A 21675-nucleotide genomic window follows, 5' to 3' on the forward strand; every position below is an offset into this window, starting at 1 on the left:
TAAACTCAAGCACTGTCTAGAAAAGTGGTCTATTATGGGATGGCTACACCGTTAGCCGTTAGCATGACTTGTAGCTAACGTTAGCTCTGGTGCTAACAGCAACATATTTTACATTGAGGTGATACCGTCAGCTTGAAGTGACGCAGTGATCAGAAAACTCTTTGTTGTACAATTTGCACACAACCAGGCTTTTATCCAAGCTGCCATCGGGAAGATTTTTAAAAGAAAACTTTCTGTCAAACAAGCTCAACTTCATCTTCCTTCACTGTTCACCGGTGCCTGACTTCACTCAGTGCTTCCTGTGCTTCTTCTTCACGGCTACAAACAGACTTTAGGTTCATTACCGCCACCTACTGGGCTGGACTGTTCATCAGAGTTACCAGTGTGCCAGAAATGAGGGAACTGAGGAGGCTGCAATTAATTGCAATTAATTGCGTTATTTTATATTTTTATTTATATGTATATATATATATATATATATATATATATATATATATATATATATATATATATATATATATATATATATATATATATACATATACATATACATATACATATACATATATATATATATATATATATATATATATATATAAACACACACACCCACACACAAAGAAAAACCATTGAATGAGAAGGTGTGTCCAAAATTTGGACTGGTAGTATCAAAAGAAATATCGGGATTAAAGTCAAATGACTCGCAAAATTCAAGTTCAAAATCAGCTTAATTTCATATAGGTCTGAGTAGTCAAGATAAATGTGTGTGCATGCTATTCTTCAGTTGATTTTCTGTAAACCTCAGTTTTTGAACTAAATTTTATGTACAGTAATATATACAGTTTGCCAGCATACATTTCTAGAGTAAGTAAGCTTGATCTATATTGAATTTGCTTCATGGAGCAGGGAAAATCTGAAAGTAAGACAGACGAGGTGAAATGTCAGGCTTATTTTGGCGAACTTGCTTTATGAAACAGTGCACAGATTTAAAACCAAACGGACTTCACATCCCACCTACGAACTGTCTATGATTTTGTCATACAGTCTTCTGGGCACAGTTTTTCACAAGTTATCTGATCAGAATTAAAGCTCAATTTCAGCCACAAAATGTAGTAAAACTTCAAAACTGGTCAATTTGTATGATGTAGTATATATACATTTATATTCTTTTAAAATTCACATTCAACTAAAGCTGAATGTATGTATATATGTAGAAATGATAGTTTAAACAGATTTACAACAGGTTAAAGTGGTTTTTCACTTCTTCAGTCATTTCATCATCATTGGAAAAAACAAACAAAACTCCAGTTATTTTCATAGTTTTATTGAAACAGCAATGGTGCCAAAAATTGCCCATTTACAATGACATCGGATAAAAATGGGAGAAATATAAAAACATCAAAGCAACCAACTTTGACACAACGCAGAAACCTGAGGATTAAATACTCTTCCACACTAGAGCCTCGCCAGAAAATATGAATGAAATTAACTAGATGTGGTAAATTTTCATGTCTGTCATCTAACTGCCTGGGATATCAGCAAGGGTTAGAGGACTAACTAGTTCTGCACGACAAGGACCAGCTAGCAGGAGGCTGCAGGTTTCAAAATCCCTCTAAGCAGAAGCAAGAGAAGGGAAACTACCAGACTTTAAAGCACTTATAGACAGTTCTAACATTTATTATAATTTTACTTTTATGTTACCAGATGACCACTGTTGAATGTGACTTCTTCATTACTTGGTACAGAAAATGAGAATAAATACAAACAACCAGCCATCTCTCAATTAAAATTAACACAAATAACTTTTCTGCAATTATCAGCTTTGTTACTGAATTTTATAGTTTTGTTGAGTTTCATGTTAGTTGCCATTTAACAGTAACTTCTCAGTTAGAAGTGACGGAACAAAAAAGACTGCATTGGTGAGAGTGCTTGATTCTAAAAGGGAACTTTGCTTGGCAGTGCAAAATCTTGAAGTATGACCCTCTTTCTTTTTTTGGTAAAAGCAGCGTAAGCTTTTGGCAGCTGCACAGCAAGTTTCAAGTGGATGTTTACAGGGATCATCCAGTCAGTGGAGGAGATGATACCTTTTTCTTAGTGTGCTTTGATTGAAACGCAAACTAGTTTCTGCGAAAGAAAAATGAGTTCCTAAAAAAGAAAGATATTTAAGTGCAAAAGTCCATTTGCTGACTGGCATTCAAGATCTTAAAAAAACTGTCACTGATCCTTAAGTGTGAAGGTACAGATGCCATGATAAACCCTTCTGGAACTGCAGGGTGCTGAAATATGCAATTTAGACTGAAGACAAATGAGTTTAAACGAAGGCATCTTAATTGGTAATTTGTACAAATAATGTGGTCACTGGCTTCTTCCCTGTAAACACCCCTTAATCTGAATTGGATCTAAATTGCAAAATGTTACACAAATTAACAGATGTGAGTTAGACACTTTTCACAGACATCAACAGAGTAACAGTTTAGCTGATTTTTAAACTGCAGTATTTAAGATTTTGTTTTCACTAAATTTGATTCCCTGATTTAAAGTTATTAATCTAACCTCAGATATGGCACAAAACACATTTTAACTGCCAGGTATTCCAAAACAACAAATTGGAAATGAAATATTGTGACTTTTTTTTTTTTTTTTTTTTAAGCGTGGATTTTTCAGTTTGGAAAGAAAACCCTTGAGTGTAAATCTGAACATTTGGAAGTACATAATCACAGTGAACACCGATACAAATTACAAGTATATTTATATAAAACATAACTCTCATCTCTATTAATTTGTTCTACAAAGTAGTGTATGCCACTAATTCACAACAAGGCAGACAATGTGCATCTCAAAGCACTAAAACTGCACCAAACGGACAAGTGCACAGAAAAGCTGATCACTTCCACTACTAGTAATTGTACAAATTCAAACACAGGTAGAGACATTCAGTGCAAGTACATTCACATTGGGAACAACAGCGGTGTCTTTGCAGAGCATGTTCACTTATGACTGTGTGCTTGCCTGAGGGGGCAAGCTTGATTGGTCCCTAATGAACTTATCTTTAGTATCTAGTTCTTAGAAAGTCACACAAAGCTGAACTCTTCCTAACGTGTCGAGTCGTGAAGTACACATACATTCACTGTAGGCCTTTGTCGCTCAGCCAGCACACTGCTGCTGAGCACTGAATGGGTTTAAAGCCACTGGCAGGTCTGAATGACGTGCACTGCTGCATGCACGAGAAAGCAGAAAAGGCACAGCAGCTGCTTCGCTGACAGGAAGGGAAGGGAGCGAGAGCAACAACAGGAGGTCACAGGAAAAAAGCAGTGACAGTAGAAGACACAGATCTCAACATAAAAAGGCATAAATTTAAAAAAAAATGCACTTGATGAGCGACAAACCCTTTAGTTCTGATATCATCTCCCAACGTTTTTCAGAAATGGAACCAGTATAGATAACTTTTGAGAAATCACAACACATTTAAATGACTGAGCATGTGTCTGAAATCATCCTTGAAAGACTAATGCTATTACATACAGTTACTAAACTGATTCACAGGTAAGGAGTGTCATTCTGAGTGCAATTGATTTAAATAAATTAAAGTAGTTGGCAACACAAACTGAACTCAAAAAGCAACAAAATGTCAGGCCTACATGAATGCCATAACAACACACCACACCGAAACACACAATATCACACAGAAAACTGTTTTTTTCACGACAGTCATGATAACGGTTTGAAGCAATTGTGACAGAAGAATTTCAGCCTTTCTGGTTTTATTCATTTAAAGATCCCCATAAGATCAAATAACACCTTAAATTGAAAGGTAAGTCTGGTGTTGTTTTATATTTGTTAACAAATTTGATCACATTTTTACCGTTAATCAGTCGCATTAAAAGACAAAAACCAACACTGAATGTATGCCATTAAGAAGTATTGTGTGTTCAAAGGCTGATATATCGTATACCTCTGTGCCAAATAATTTTATTGTTGTCCTGAACACATCAGTGAGCCACGCCACTGGAAGGTATTTTTCTTCATTACATAGACTTTCCAGCTGCTGAAAATAGTCACTAAAAAGTCACCAAATGTGTCTAAACCTGCCATGAAATTAGTCCCCAGCTGATGCTTTATTCACTTCTGTTTGCGTAACAATTCCTAAAACCTACAGAACCCAGTTGTTTTAGAAAATGACGGTGGCTACAAACAAGACAGGGAAATCAGAATGTAGCGAGGTGAACAAGCTGTTGATTCTGTGTTTTTGTGACTGACAGAATAAGTCTGGCCTGGTCATTTAAATGGCTCTTCAAATGTTAGAATCTGAATCCACAAGAAATACGCGTACGTTTATATGGACAAATAACATTCAAATGGTCACAAGATTTTTTTGTTCAAGATGCTGATTTGCTTGTCCATGTGTGGTTGACTTTAGTTTGCAATAGTTTTCTCAATTTCCCATATAAAGGTATTTGAAAAGCAAAAAAGGTTGTGGACTTCATGGTCAGAAATATGCAGCTAAAAATTCAACAAATAACCAAACCTAAATATACAGTTAAAAGATAAAAGACAAGTCCCTCGCCAACCCAAATACTGCAACAGCGAAAAGCAAATTTCATTATCTCTATACAAACAAAAAAAGGCCTGAAATTCTTGTTTGAATCTCAAATCATATTTCATATGTGCATCAGCTGCAATACTGTACAGACATCCCAATACCCCTGAACATAAATCTGAGACGCAGAGAAAGTAAGTAGTTCAAAACATCAAAACAGAACGACTAAAGACTTCTGCATTCATTTCAAGTACCAACCACCACAAGGGACTGAAGTAAATCCATAGATTGTATGGTGAACCATGTGACCGTAAGTTCATCATGAAAAATTCACTGAATATTAAAGATTTGTTATGTCCCTTGATGCTAATTTGTCTGTTCAGCATTTCTACTTTTATCATCTTATTTTATTTTTTTCACAATCACCCCATAATCTTTTTGTGTTTCTACATTTAACCTGTCAACCTTCTGCATTGCAGCTATTCTGGCACATAAAGACACAGTGGATTGGGCTGGAGACATGGAGGTTTCTGGATCAAAAGTAAGTACTCACTTCCCTTTTTAACTTTTTCATGCAGTATTGTTTAAAAACTCTAACTCAAGTTCATCACAATTAGGACTTTGTGACACTGATCAACAGAAGAACTACTTCATTGTGGAAATAACATCAATTTCAGAAGCTTCTCATACATTTCTATTTAGAATTCTTTAAGAGTTGTGTCCCTTATAACACCTCTGGTATAATTTGCTTTTGATAGCAATAAGTTGTGCGCATTTTATTACAATATATATATATATATATGTATGTATGTATGTATGCATGCATGCATGCATACATACATGCATGCATATATACATACATACATACATACATACATATATATATATTGTAATAAAATGTGCACAACTTGTTGCTTATTGCTAAGCTAATCTAAAGTAAAATAATACCCTATGGCCCAGTGGGAACCTTTTTTTGAAAGATCTGACCAGAGAATTTTGAGTTTCATTGAGTTTTAATTGACAGGCAAGAATAATATTTCAGATGTTTTTTTTTTTTATATTTTTGAAAACTGTGTGTACTGGATCAGAGATTAAGGCATGACTGTAAAGTTGGAATGAGCACTGTGAAAGAGAACAGGTAAACACGGAGGTCTGAGCTGGACTAGTTCTGAAATTCCCAACTGCTTTTCCACTTTTGAGCTCTTGGCTTTTTTCTTCATAACAAGGAAATGTGTGGCTATTATTTCTGCCCACAAGACTATTAGATGCTTCTTTTAAATAAGCCCCAAGGCAATTAACAGTCACAGCTGCCAATAGTAAGTGAATGAATGCATGAATGACCTCACATTGTGAGTATCTGGTACAAGACACAAATATTTGTGCCACTGAAAAATAAATACTGCTGCCAGTTTGACTACGCTAATGAAACCGTTTAGCTACACCCCTGTAGTGTAGAGACCATGGAATAAAACAAAATATCCGTCTTCTGTCTACCGTGAGGCATTTTAGAATCTACACATACACACGGACCTTTTCCATTGCAATCCTTCATTATGCAGCAGCTGTGTGTCAAAAAATTGGCAGAACATAAACATGATTGCTTTGGATTTTTCTGATGGAATGAATGTATGACACTGCCATTGGTTTTGTGGCGGTGCTACATCAGACAACAAGTGACGAGTACAGCTGTAAGTCATTGCTAAGCAGTAGGCAGTGTAGGATTTTACAGCATTGTGACCACAGTGAACAATGCCACTGTGGACACTAGAAACAAGAAAATCAGACAGAACACATTTGAACAGTGACACCCTGTTGAAAATCTCTAATATCAGTAGCTTCACTGGTTGTGGAGTTCTTGCTCCCTGAAGGCAGAGCTATAGATATACAGAGTAAGGCAAACATGGTTTCAGGTCAATTCAACAGAGCCACATTCGCATCAAAAGTTCCAAGGCCATTACATCGTCTCATTTTAAAACCTAGTGTAATTGCCATGGAGCTTTTCATGCTAACATAGAGCAGGCAGTTCCCCAGGCTATGTATGTCTATGGCTCTGCTCCATGGCAGCTTGATACAGAAAGTCCTCTCTGTACAAATCTGTCTCAACCAGCTTCACTGAGTCATGCTGTAAATTAGAGAGAGGCATGTTATGGTAGAGATGGAGACTGAAACCAGCCAGATACCGTCAGAGGAGACAACACAAGGCCATAGGGACGAGTGCTGCCAACAAGAAGTAGACGACTCTGTAGAGGTGAAGTGGAGAGAAGGTCACCATGGTGATGGCCAAAGGGAGAGGGAGGCTGGAGGCCAGAGGCAGGAGTTTACTGAAAAAGATGAAGAAACAATTGGATACTTGTTAAGATAAGAAAACTCAAAGGGAATGTGTGTGTGTTAGAGATGGTGTGTTCGTACCTGTTGCTGAGTTTTAAAGTGTTGCAGTTAATGAGCAACATGTAGACAATAATTAGAGGCACAATGTGTGGCCAACAAGGATCAGGATCCAACTGGGTGGAGTACCTGCACAGGATCACCACACAGGTTAAACAAGAACACCGGTTTCTAAATATACCACCTTATATTTGCATGTATTTCTCACATTGCCATAAATTATGCAGAAAAATTGTCTTTAATACAGTGAAACTGATTCATCCTCGGTGTATCTAAGTTTAGGTTAACTAGGAATTCATGTAATAAATGATAACAAAGAAATGTTTTCTCTATTCCAGACACAAACCGGAGTTCAAGATCATCCACACAGCTGCAGCCCTGGAGCTGGTAGAGGTTCAACAGCTGCATTTATCAAACATTTAAGAATGCATTAAAGTTCATTCCATCTCAAAGCATCAGAAGCCTTCTGCTCACCATCACTGACTTGCTTGTAACTTCTTGATCCTAAACTATGGGTACCTACAATGGTATCTGTGATATTTTAGCTTAATATACCAAATACTTTCTTGAATTTGAATTTGAGGTATTATTGGTACAATATTACAAAACAAAACATATAGAATTCTTTTAAAAATGAAATAGTTCATCACAAAATTGAAAAAAAGTTAATTCATAATTGATTGAGCTGGTTTTACAAGTTGAACCACAAAAACAAACATTTTCGGACCCAAGTTTGAAGGCTGGATGAACAGAGTGAACTCTTCCCCTACTCTGTTGATTCATATTAGAAGTGATGTTTGAAGGGGAACTCTTCAGCCGTTATGATAATTATACATGTACTAACACTTGAACTTTACGCTTTGGTCTCAAGGCCAAGTTTATACCCAATGGAACACAAAGCAAGAGAATCTGTTTTGTATAATAGATAAACAGTTCACTCTGTCCATTTCACTAATCTTTGCTTCACTTTTTCATATTGTAACCTAACCATAATCAGAGATTATTTGATCTATTTGTGTCGGATATTCTAGATATTGAATCAGGCTTTTACCCCTAATATGTTCGGAGATATTCAAACAAAGCTTCAAATTTAGAAAAAACACGCCAAAAGTGGTCAGCAGGCTGTATAAGATAATTATAGTTTATAAAAAAAAAAACAAGCAAATCAGAAATGCTTGAGCAGAAATTGTTCTAGAAATTTGTTGATTTGAAATGGAATGGCCCTTAATAGAGCTGCATACAAAATTGTGACACTTTGTATGCAGAAATGATAGAAATCTCAATAGATGTTAGGCATATTTAATGTAACAGCAGGGTTGGAAATTGTGCTAATTCAACTCAATTTACCAAAAATAAACACATAACTGTTAGCTGGTGGTATGAATGGTTTTGTATGTAGTTAGTCAAAGCTAATCTTAAATTAAATTGTAGGTTGCTAAGCCATACAACATTTTTTTCTGCTTGATGAGTCAGAAGCTAAAAGTTTTGCTTACAAAAACAAGAAGTACATTTCTCTTCATCTTTTGGACTCTTCAGCATATAGTATAGAATCACAACATGCTCCGCCTGTCTGTTACTCAGGCTGTAACTGTGGGATAACATGTAAGATATACAGGGATACAGGTAATCTACCTGGAATTTGAAACTGACTTGATGTAAAGCAGTGATTTTGATAAACCAGGCACTTAAATGGAGATTGTTTTGTTCATTCTGCTTTGTCACATGTAATAATTAGCATTTAAAAGTAAATATATGATGCAATCAGCAATGTGAAGAGCCTTTGCCTCTTTCTCGAAGACAACTCAGCAGAGCAGGTGTTTTGTGTTTTCATCTCTCATATATGAACACAGTACCTCAGATTGCGGATCCAGTGGATAAAGGAGGGTGCGCTGAGCATGACAGGTAGCGTGAAGAGCGCTGACAGGCAGAGGTGGATCTGCAGGTCATCCCTCACCTCCTGCAGAGCGCACTCAGACAGCAGGGGGGCGCTGCTACATTCTTTAGTCTTTCTCAAGGGTTCAGCATCAAGTGTGCCGTTTTCAGCTTCTTTGTGCTTCCGGGGTGCCTGGAGTTGTGCAAGAGTTGAATTATTTTGTGTGCAATATGACAAGTTGAAATTGTAATAATGTGCAAAGCTCTAAACACTGACCTATAGAAACCACAATACCATCACATTGACCCTCAGACACTAGTAGTGTTAAAGCAATATACACCGATCAGCCACCACATTATGACCACTGACAGGTGAAGTGAATAACATCGATCATCTTGTTATAATGCTACGTTCTGCTGGGAAACCTTGAGTCCTGACATTCATGTGGATGTTTGACATGTACCACCCACCTAAACACTGCAGGTCAAGCAACCAAATCTTATTGAGCATCCGTGGGATGTGTGAGGATAAGCCTGATCTAGGTAGATCCCACCCTGCAACCCACAGGACCCACAGAATTCACTGCCACCATCCCGGTGACACAGGACATCCCCAGATGTCTGTGTCCATGCCCCACTGAGTCACAGGAGTTTTAGCAGCATAAAGGAGACCAACACAATATCAGGCAGGTGGTCATAATGTTATACCTGATCGGGATATAGTTAAACCTGAAAATCTTACCAGATTCAGCATGTGACTCAAAGACCTTTCTGTCATCTGCAGCCTTAGTACCTGAGAGCAACAAAAACAGGCTGTACAACAGTTTGAGACTAGCTGCTTGCAACATTTTGATGAGTAAATACTGTAACAATGCAATTTGGCTTATACTTTGAAACAGGGAGGAGTCAAAACAGTTTTAGTTTGTACAGTTTCACTGTGAAACAAACATCAAACACCTCCATTACATTACTTTACCTACTGAGAGGCTGAGATGAGCTAGGTCCATAGATTCAATGTAATGCATGAAAACGTTTTTGATTATTGAGGATACTCTGCAAAATAATTGTAATTAAACTAGGTTTACCCTATAAAGGTGGAACAGAAAGGAGACAAAGATTGAGAGCGCCCCACAGAACGTCCCACCCGTAACCGCCAGACCCACAGTGATGAGGATCTGGGTTCGCAGTCGCAAGGTGCCACAGTCTCTAGACACAGACGGTCTGCAGACAGAAATACAATCAAAACAAGTGTGAGTGGTCAAGAATGCCAAAAGGCCATTATATTTTCAAACTACAAACTTCAATATTTAAATGTCTAATTTTACCTGTGCAGTGGAGCTAATATTAATGAGATCAGTCGTATAATGAGACGGAGTAGTGTGCTGCCCCAGTATGCCACAGCTGCCCCCAAGATGTAGAGCAGAGGGGAAAGAAGGTGGGGCCATTCTTCAACCGGTGGGACTCCTTCATGAAATGTCCCGTCAGGGAATGTTGGGGGGAGTGTATCCATAGGTGGGAGGAAAAGAAAGGACCGTACCTCAAGAAAACAGCTACAGCTGAGGAAGCACAGAAGAATCAGCAAGAGGAAATACTCCTGTGTTGTTTGAGAACATCAGGCAATTTATGTCATTCCCAATAAAGTAAGAAAGCTGCGTGATGAGATTGGAAACTGTTGAAAAAGGTTGTAATTGATGTCCATTTCAGTTCCAAAAGTCAAGAATATTTGAGAACTGTCATTACCTCAGTAAGATGTGCAGAATGTAAACAGATACGTTGACTTTGTGAGGCTGCAAGCCTTTGGCCACGACCAGGCTCATAGCTGCAGCTCTCTTCGATTTCCTGATTGAGGACAGCTGCCCCACACAGGCCAGGAGGAGGGTTACAGCGGTGTAGACCGGCACCATGGGACCACAGAACCTCAGTACCTGCCAGGGAAGAAAGAGCTGATCAGACCAGGGCTTTCACCTTTCTGAATCACTGCTCATGAAGAAAAACAAATGTTTGAGCACCAATCATTGAAAAGATCGTGTGTTGTTTGTGTAATGTCAGACAAGAAAGTTGTCATACCTGTCCCAGAACCTTCGGTAATGAAGTTCTTATTGACACCTGAACCAGAGGATAAACCATTTAAACATTTACTGATGATAATAATGTTTGCTGTAATAAACAAAGCATTAGTATAGAGGTAGCTGGACTAAATTCAGTAGCTGTGCAGTTGTACCTTATACTGGCAGTTGGGAGCAGTGTGGAGCTGCAGGAGGACACCTGAGGTATTGTCTGGACGACTTGTATGTAGCATCCCTGAGATTTCTGTCACTGATGGTACACTGGCAGACAGATCACATTAAGTTATGTCAGACAAAGTAAATATGACATGCAAATGTGCCACTTTAAAAACTCACCTAACTGTAGTTAAAGAGTCCTCTCGAAACCACGCTACTTTTATCCTGTACACATTTGGCAATCTATCTGCAGACACCAATATTTATTATTACTACATGTCGGTATGTGCACCTGTGTGTATGTATCCAAAGACAAACTTACCTTTATTCACTTTGCACTGGCTTGCAACATTAATTCTGAAAGCCTGGTAGACCTAGATCCACAGAGATAGTTAACAGTTAGTGACACTGTAGGAACAGAGATACTGATCCTGGCAAGAACATAAGGAAAATACGAAAGTTACTTGGTGAAAGTGTTGCAGCTCAATAGAGTGAAGAAGGCCAGAGGAGTTGACTGTAATCTCGCTGGCAGTCACACCTGGAAAAACAACAGTTACTGAGAAGGAACACGTTTCTTATAACTTCAAAGTTTGTGAATCAGTGTCAACAGTAAGACAACTCACCTAAGGAAAGGACATGTGGTACTGGGACAGATAAAGTCTGAGATTCTTGTCTCTGCCACTCACACTCCACTGTGAACTGTAGACCAGAGAGGCAAACAGTACTATAGATAAATTACAAGTATTGATAATGAGAAATACTTCATTGATCCTGAGGGGAAATGACTTGAAGGATGATCATCACTAACAGGATTAGAATTTGTGTGGGAAAACTCCAAAAGATTTCAAGTCCAACACCTTAACCTCTCAACCACCATGACTATACAATAACATGCTATGGTTCCAAAATAAAGGCTAACTTTGAGCTTGGTTTCTTCGCCTGTTTATTCTTCTGTTCACTTTTGTTAGGCGGTGTCAGTCTTTTACAAACGACTGTTACCGGTGGAAGTTTTTTCTTGTTTGTATAATTATTTCACTCTTGGAGTTTGAATCCTCTGATTTTAGTGGTGGCTGTGACCAACCCAAAGAATCTACACTGTGGACTTGTGTACACCGGCCAGAAAACAATGATGTGTAAACACTGCTGTCCTTGTAGGAGCTGTAGACAAAATCTACAGCAAGCATGCTGGTAAACTGCTGAAAGCTGGTGAAAATCAGACACACATTGATATTCTTATCTACAATTGTTATATCAACTATTGTTTGAACTAACAAATCTGAGTTCACTGCAGTGAATTCATTTCAAATGCAGGCTATGAAGAGCATTCTGATAGGCATTTCCAGTGGTGCAAGAATAAGACATGACTACCATAATTTAGTCTTCTTGAATACATAGATGTTTGTGCCATTTCTCCTATAGCAGTCCTTAAAACTGTCACCGATTGAGAAGCATTTAGCCCGAAGTAATGTCAAACTTGTGTTACCATGCAAGCTGAACAAAAAAAGGGGTTCTGCGTATCCACCAGTTGCTTAGAATTGTCAGTTACACGGACCAGGAGTCACCCATTGACAAAAGACTTGTGCAAGTCTTTGTCAACAGTATTTGAAACCACTGTAACGTTTCAAATACACAGCATAAGCAGTAGTTCCATGGGGAAGCTGCAGTGAAGTAAAGGTATAGGTTGGGGATAGCACAAAATACATGCATTGGACCCAATCACCAGAGAAGAAAGAATAAAAAAGGAAGATAAATAAAATATATGTTAAAGGTGAATTGCAGGAACCCCTTAATGTCGCACTTGAACACCAGCATCTCAGACCAAACTTACAATGTGGTGTAGGTGGTCACTACCGGTCGGTTTATACATGTGGGGAGGGCTAACAGTTTCAAAGGGTGGGACTCATATGCACTAGCATGTGGTAATTTGCACTAATATATGTATATGATTTTGAGTTTTTTAATTTTTAGTTTCTACCCTGTGGATAAGCAAGCAAAACAGACAGAGACAGACAGATAAAGCGAACACAGAGCATCATATACATTGTTCTTTGAAAGACAAAAGCAAAGATGAGATCTGCAGGCTCGTGTCAAAATAGTAAGTTCTCATATAGTCTCAAAGTACCTGTCTGCCATTGAGGTTGGAGGCCGAAACAACCAGATGAGTAACTGAAGACAAGTCACTGAGACTCAGAATCAGGACCTGAGGGGTACGACAGACAGTTATCAGCAACGAACTGGCAGCAGATTTGTTTGGACAATTTTCATCACAGGATAATTACCTTGTATGGAGGCAGAAGCTCAGTTCCCATTGACAGATCCACTGCATGCACACTGAAGAATAAAATACAGAAGGTTTCACATTGTGGAAAAATAATAACACTGATTTCAGCTAAAGAGGTAAACCATAATCATGTTCTTACCATGAAGAACCGTTCTTGTGCACACAGCCATACACCCAGCTAGTCATCTCCTGTAGGACAGCAAAAAAAACCACATCAGAATCATGTCTAACTTTGACAATTTGTCTGAATTTTGCTGAGTATAGAACAGAACAAATTACTCTTGTTCCTGCTTAAGTATGTAGCTTTTGCAAGTAAATCTTATACAACAAAATGTTATCCTGATAATAAGACTGACCTACCATGTCATTTGTCAACTTTATTCAGATATATGCATCTATGCTAAACAATTGGACAACAATCAAGCCAAATGAAGCACTGCAAAGGTTGCAGCTCAAACACTATGGAATTACAACATAATTACAGGATCGCTGAAAACTCACCAGGTTGTTGCTCCGGCAGTAGAAATGACTGTAAGCTTTCCTGCGACTCGACAGAGCAAACATAAAGTATTTGACTTGTCCTTCCTGCCATGAAGAGCAGAGCACCGTTAAAGTTACCTGCTACGTTTGTGCGTTTTCTTAGATCATTAGTCAAAGAACTGGGTTGGACATGGCTACACAGTAATCTGTATTACCACATTAATTTGTATTAGATAAGACATTTTACAGTTTACTTCAGTAAATGGCCATGTGAGGAGTTGGTTTATTGTGTTGGTACAAATTCTGGTACCTTTGGAGTGCTGTACGCCAGACGTAGTGTGTTAACTTCACTCCATGCCTCAGGAAAATCTGGAAAATGGAAATGAACAGGACACAGATAGACACTCAATTAAAATGTGCTTCTAAGAGTTAATGAAACTCCAGAAAGTTTAGAAGTATAAAGCACATATACGTGGCTCAACTAAGTACATGGGCAGGATGCTGCTCTAAATTTTCTGTTTATTCCAGCCTCTCCAAGTTAAAGTGTTTGTCTCTGACCTAGGATTGAGATGGAGGTTTCTTGGGTTTCTCCCAGCATCCTGACAGGGTGTCTGATGAAATGATGGTTGAGCACAGTCATTTTCTTCTCGAGGTTTTCTGTGAACTTTTAAGAACAGACACACTAGGTATGAAACAAACAGAATGAACACTTGACAAAGTAGTTGGGATGTTTCATGAGCTTTGATTACTTGCAGGGTGGAAAACTCTCACTAATCAGTGACATTTATTTATTTAAGCAGAGAAGTTAGTTGAGAACTGATTCTCATTTTCAATAACGACCTGGCCAAGAGGCGGCACACAAACAAGATAAACAACAAAACAGATTACGTGTACAGCAAATCACACAATACTAAAAAACAAATTACGCAATGACTGCTAAAATAGAAAGGCTAAAAACAGGTGCAGTAGTCCTGAAGTGTTACTCTAACTGACTGTATAAACAACAAGAGCAATACACATGAGGTGAGTTTTAGGGATTGTTGTAGAGACTTCCAGTCATTAGCAGCAGAAAACTGGAATGAGGATTAAGCGGGGTTGGAGGTTAATGAGACTGTTAGAACTAAGAGTACGGGTCGAGTTATGAATGGTAAGTAATGAACGCAGATATGGTGGTGTTTTTACCAATGAGGGTTTTGTAGATGTACAGCAGGAGTGAAGAGAGGGCCAGTTCACCAGTGAGTACAAACTGCAGTGGTGGGTGTTGTAAGGAGCTCCGGGAGCAAAGCGTATGGCAGAGTGGTAGATGGTGTCTAATTTATGGAGGAGGGTTTTTGAAGTGGACATGGTAACACTTTTTTCTACGAAAAACACCCTTACATATTTCTACGCATTACAATTCTGAAAGGAGGGTTCATTTAAGAACAAACAACAACAACAAAAAAAAACATCATGCTGGTTTAACTGACCTGTCTGGTTTCGGGATCGATGAGGTCAAAAAACGCCCTGACAGTAGCAAGAACCAGCTCTTTGCACCTAAAACACAAAGACATACACATGGCATGTAAATACTGTTAATAACATTCAAATATGGCTGAAGATAAGTGAAATAGTTTTGCCAAATTTAATGAAAAGCCTTTTACCAAACAATGGATAGATGATCGGTGGACACCCATGTCCTGGGAACTGTGGTTACCTTGGAAAAGAAAAGAAGATATTGAAACAAGACATCCATACAACTATATTATTTAGTAAGAGAGAAAAAGTAAAAACTCAAAAACACCAGGATGTCCTTTTACATCCGGTCAGATTTTGCAGTATGGAGGCCAGCGTTACATAAGTATAAACAAGGCTGAGTTGCCAAGATGGACAAACAGATAACAGCTCATTATGCACTATAGACTCTGACAGTGACAGTTTAAGGTGGAAGTAGTATGTCCAATTAGCATGTATACTGCATGAAAAAGTATGTACGTTGTAAGGGCAACTGTAGTACATACGTAAAGTAGAAACACAGTATGTGATTTGGAATGATTTTTAGTAGGATCGCAATCATGTGACGCGGTGCCGTTATCTCGCAATGATACAGAAATCTTTAACAAATCCGTAGATCCAGACTATAAGCCGCATCACTGCCAAAATCTAATCACTTGGTCCTTTAGTCATTTCTGACCTTTCCTGGAAATTTCATCCAAATCTGTTAGTCCGTTTTTGAGTAATGCTGCTAACTTTGGTGGAGTAATAACACACATGAAGAAGTCAGGATCAAATAGGAAGAAGATACTACACCTGGAAGTTGGGACTGTTGTGGGGCACAAATTATGCAGCAGAAAGTAAATCTTAGATGATGGAAAAAGAATGATTTGGTCAAGTGCAACTTAAACATTTCACAAACAATCCGTACCACCAGTGACAGCTTATTAATGTCTCCTCGGGGACAAGGAAGGGAAGTCAGGCCAGAACGGACCTGGTAGTCACGGTAACCACCTCCGACTGATAAAACCGTGACATTCCTGAGCTTGTTCGCCTGGTTCACCCACTTCTGTCTAACAGCAGAGTAGAAATCTACATACAACGGGAACAAAGAGGAGAAAGAAACAATGTAGTCTCTGTAAACAGCTCTGTCTACATTTCCATATATAAATGAATCACCTTTCAAGGGTGGCAGTATAACAGTTTTTCCTTACCCAGCAGGTATGGGTCGAGGGCCAGCACTGGAGCCTGGTGAGGGGAGGCCTGGGTGATGATGAGGCTGACCAGATTAGTGTTGAAGCGAGGCAAAGTGAACAGCGCTCGGGCCACCACTCCTCCCATGGAGTGACCAACGAGCACTACGCTCTGAGGAGGGCTCTTCAGGTGCTGGAAGACAACAAACTGGTTACATATTTGAGTGATGTTTGGAACTTTACCCTCCGTTTCTCTTCACTTTGTGTGCAACATCTGTGGCTGTGATTTTTGACGGTTGCTCCTGCATAAATAAATTACCTTTGTAGTATGTTTTAAAAATGCATCCACAGCTTGAGAATAAATGATAGCACTCAGATCAAATCATGCTTTACAGATGGCTTTTATCACCTGCAGAGTCACACACACGTAATATATTGATAATGTGTATGTCCCCCAAAGGACAAGGACATGTGGATATGTAATGGACACTGGAATAGTTACTGTTTGCATTCTTTAATGTTTATGATACAACAGTTTGGTTTATTGTGCCGTTGTTCTGTCAATTGTGAGATGTGCAAGCTAGCAGTATTAACTAAATGCCTATATGCACATGTAGAAGGTGATGGAATAGGATATGTACATGATCCATGTCACCCTGAAATATTACTCCACCAGCAATATCCGTCATCTGGAGTAAGTAACCCCATCTGACGAGCAGATGATATTTGAGGCCTGACCTTGTAGAGCCTCAGGATGGCTTTAATGCTCTCATGCAGGAAGTGTGTCTGCCTGAGCAAACTGCCTCCGTAAAGGGCCACCAGCTCCTCGTTGAAGTCCACGGTGAACACGTTGAAGTGGAGCCCTCCTTCCATGTTTTCAGCCTTCCTCAAGGCGACCGAGCCCAGAGAGCGAGCTTAATAAAGACAGAAGCCAGTAGATGGTGTCAGACAGAGTAATTAACTGTGCAGTAGTGAATTGGTGGAAATCAGAGGGCATAAACTGCAAGGCACTGAGTGAAATCATGCAGATGTGGGGTCAGTACTAGTCTTTCATTAATTAGTGCCATATGCTCAACTATGCTGCTCTGCCAAATAGCATGCTGCAATAATTATTTATGCACAGCACTTATGTGCAAATCTTTTTTTTAAAAAATATTTTAAATTAATGACTAAAGACATCGTGTGTGTCAAGCTTTCTCAGATCCTCAGGCCCACTAATCCTGACCTAAAAAGAAAACTTAAGTTTTACTATCAATAAATTCATGTAGATTGTATCAGTTTTCTATAAGGAAAACTACTGAGCACCACCAACACTCAGGTCTGACCCGACACATGATTTAAAAACAGCTTTTCTTAAAAAATACATCAATTTAAAGAATGTGAACGCAGGAGAAGAAATGCTAAGGAGCAGAGTGCATGAAGCATCATCTCACACACAACACAGCGTAATGGCAAAATGTGTTTGTCTTCACATGAATATAAGTGTGGGTGTTCTGGTCCTACACACAACTCATAGCAAGAACTGTGGACCAGCATCCTCTCTGGGGTCATTAGTTAGAAACATCAATATCACTAGAAGGATAACCGACAAAAAGACCAAAACTAACAATCACAATTTTTACTACAGTCTGATTGTATTTACATTAACAATTGCTCATGCAGAGGCCACCCTTTTTAAAAAATCAAACACACATATCTCTTACAAATGTAAAAATAAATGTGATTCTTAAAAATAGTGATGCCATTCTCTGAAATAGCTGGGCACTGCAGTTTTAGCACGTTACTTAACAGGAGCAAATCGTGCATGTGTTGGGGACTATTTTCAGCCAAGGATTAATACTTTATTTAGCGCTCTGGTGAGTATTTCTGGCAGTAGGGCAGTGTATGTAGGACTGAATTAAAATAAACCACAGTGTGTGTGTGTTCATGGTAATGGCGGAACACTGGCCCAGTGCAACACTGTGGCTCACTAATGCATTTCTTAGAGCTTCTGGACAACCGTGGAAAGGAGGAATATGATCTGAATAGAAACATAAATGAAAAATAAATGGGTCTATTCATTGGACTATCAATAATAAGAAAAATATAGAATATCACATAAGCTATACCCTTTAGGATCTACAAATGTAAAATGGTTGTTAAAGCAATGGCTACAAATATCCTTAAAAATGATACAAGGGATATGAAAAATACTACATCAAACACATTCCTGGAAAATGGGGGCCAGTTTTTCATGATAAATGCTGATACAGGCATACATTTCACCACCCCATACACAATGCACAATGAGGAAACAAATTCTGTGGTGTGGCAAAGGTCAAGCATTCACTGCCTTAAAAGACTGTGAAGGACTGTGCAGTTTGTTTGTGAGTCAGGCAATCAGCACGAAGCTATCCTTAAAAAATCTTACACAGATTCAGTTATTTACAAAAAACATAAAGTCACCTGCTCCTGGTTGTGCGTCTAGATGCCTTTGCTGTCCAAAGCCGCAGTGCATGACTTTCACTTCCCAGCGTGATGGTTGCAAATTCAAATGCTAACACTGCAGTCCATCTTAGAGCAGCCTCATTAACCTACACATTCGCTCACCTTGTTTATAACTTCCTGCATTTCCAGGCAGGAAAAGCACAGGGGCACCGGTGAGTTTAAGAGTCCGGGTCTCCTGGGCGTACAGACCCTCTCCGTACAGGTAGAGGCCGTATGCTGGGTACAGTCTGGCCACACGACGAGGCAGAGCAATACGCTGTGAACACATACGTTCCCACACAGACATGGATTAGAAGGTGAAGCTCCACATACTCACATTCAGTCTCACACGGTTCATTAACCTGTTGTACTCAAACATCACGTACCAGTCTCACTATAAAGCACTCTGTAAAGCAACTACAGATGTGTGCACATCCATTCTATATCTGGCTGACACCTCCTTGCCTTGCTATCCACCTGTACTGCATTATTTTAAATACCTACGATTATTATTGGCTTTATTTGAGAAGTTAGAGATGCCAAATTGGTATCATCTGGTCCTTAGAAGTGGAATCTAGACCTTTGTTATCGGCAGTGGCATGTACACAGTAATAAAGTTGGGATAATCTTAAGACAAAAAGTGAAAATTCTCTGATTCCAGTGTCTTACAGGGGATATTTTCTGGTTTCTTTTATCCTCTACGACACTACACTGAATATCTCTGGGTTGTGGACGTCAGCTTGGGCTTTGGGAAAGCCTGATCAACCCTTTTCAGCACTTTCTGGCATTTTATAGACCGAAAACTAATTGATTAATTGAGAAAATGATTGAAAGACTAATCAACCATAAAAACTAATCATTAGTTGCAGGGATACTTCCGAGCCATGAATGACCGACCTGTTTCAGAGTCATAGATTGTTTACAAAAAGGTCTCATTATTTTCGTATTGGAATTATTTTTGTTTTTAATGCTCTTACTTTATTTATTTACTATAACACAATTGCAGCTTTTGTGATAGCTGTGCCATTCAAAAAATATAAACATGTTTGAAGCAATTCACATCTTGAAGGTGTCGTCCTTGCATTAGAATATAGAACAGCTGGTATTTTAAGTGTCTCTTGTGGTATTGATCTATCACGTTTTAAATGTACTACTCAGTTTATTATCTTAATATTCATCCATTATCTATACACCGCCTAATCCTCATTAGGGTCATGGGGTAGCTGGAGCCTATCCCAGCTGACTTGGGGTGAAGGCAGGAGACATCCTGGACAGGTCACCAGTCTATCACAGGGCTACATATACAGACAAACAATCACACTCACATTCACACCTATGGGCAATTTAAAATCACCAGTTAACCTCAGCATGTTTTTGGACTGTGGGAGGAAGCTGGAGTAGCCAGAGAAAACCCACACATGTACAGGGAGAACATGGAAACTCCATGCAGAAAGATCCCAGGAAGGCGAGGATGCAAACCGGGGATCTTCTAGCTGCAAGGCGACAGTACTAACCACCGATACCCATGAGAAATTTACAATTCAATATGTTGTTCAGTGTTAGTTCTCATTTCTGACTTCCTTGCCGTATTCTAAATATCTGTTATATATATTAATTGACTAATTATTTACATTCTTGTCTGCCCTGTATTTATCACCAGCACTTAGCCTGTCCTAACTCAAGAAATCATGTCCATTAGCTATTATTTTTTCTATAAATAGGAGCCTTTTATTCATCTCATCTCATACATAACAAAAAAAAAAAAAAAAAAAAAAAACAAACTCCTGGATTGACTGATGCCCGCACAGAGCACTGCCTCCAGATGTGCCCCTCTTCTGGACAGATAAACACATTAGGAAGCACAGAGACCACTACTAAGTTCCTCACAGCAAACCAGCCATCTTCACCTGGTTTGTAGCACAGTATGTGTATTTATCACACGGCATCTGATTAGGCTGATCTGCTGCTGACCTGCTGGGAGGAGTCAAGGATCAGCTGTTACTTTATGGTTCCATAACCTGGCTAATTTTGGATTAACTGATACGATTCAACAAACACGCATCTCCAGCTATACAGGTGTGCTGTGTGAAACCTGGGAGGGAACACGTGGGCCCGGTTCCGAGGCTGCAGAGCTACACACCTGACGGTACTTTCTGTCAGGCAACGTTAGCGGGTTCAGGAAATGGCACGAAGACACCTGTCCATCCTGACCGAAATACACATTTGTTCCAGGTGTTGAAATAAAGGAACCATTAGGTGAGATATATGTAGTCGCCGTCAGAAAACACGAGCCATTAGCTTAGCACATGCATTAATAGTGCTTTAAGTGTAATAATTAGCCTGCTACTCACCCGATACTCCGGGTATTCAAACATATAGGTCATACTGCATCTGTTCTCCTCGAAGCCAGTTAGCAACTCTCGCAGGCCAACCGCCAGCAGTCCCAGAGCGACACCGTAAAAGGCCACAGTGGCGAGTTTCATGGTTCAAAGCTGAGAGTGGCTTTTTAAAATTTTACAGGTGTTGAAGCTCCATGTTTCAATTTTCGTTCCGTTTGCTCCCTGCCAGGCGAGACGCCACACAGGCTGTCAGACACACCGGCTGAAGCTCACAACAGGAAGCAGCACGCAACAGGAGAGACTGGCAGGCTGCTCCACCAATCACAGGACAGCATCAAACACAGCGGACCAATGGGAAACCTGGCAGCAAATTACATATTCTGTTCCAGAAATGGTTACGTTTAGCAGTTTAGCCGAGTTTTATTTTATT

At 39.2% G+C, this 21675-nt stretch overlaps 1 protein-coding gene across 1 annotated transcript; it reads right to left on the reverse strand.

The window, feature by feature from the left end:
* Positions 1–1308: 1308 nt before the first annotated feature.
* Positions 1309–21527, reverse strand: pgap1 (post-GPI attachment to proteins inositol deacylase 1). The gene is made up of 26 exons (XM_023288436.3): positions 21258–21527; positions 19030–19183; positions 17179–17354; positions 16462–16633; positions 16179–16339; positions 15418–15470; positions 15244–15310; positions 14336–14441; positions 14088–14146; positions 13799–13882; positions 13437–13486; positions 13296–13347; positions 13139–13216; positions 11640–11715; positions 11481–11554; positions 11339–11390; positions 11197–11263; positions 11016–11121; positions 10862–10900; positions 10535–10719; positions 10120–10350; positions 9880–10015; positions 9537–9587; positions 8776–8987; positions 6947–7051; positions 1309–6858 (listed from the first exon to the last, which is right to left on the reverse strand). The coding sequence occupies exons 1-26, from the start codon at positions 21387–21389 to the stop codon at positions 6720–6722; spliced, it is 2817 nt and encodes a 938-aa protein (XP_023144204.1). The 5' UTR covers positions 21390–21527; the 3' UTR covers positions 1309–6719.
* Positions 21528–21675: the final 148 nt, after the last annotated feature.

Source organism: Amphiprion ocellaris, chromosome 11 (assembly GCF_022539595.1).
Source record: "Amphiprion ocellaris isolate individual 3 ecotype Okinawa chromosome 11, ASM2253959v1, whole genome shotgun sequence".
Classification (NCBI taxonomy): Eukaryota; Metazoa; Chordata; class Actinopteri; family Pomacentridae; genus Amphiprion; species Amphiprion ocellaris.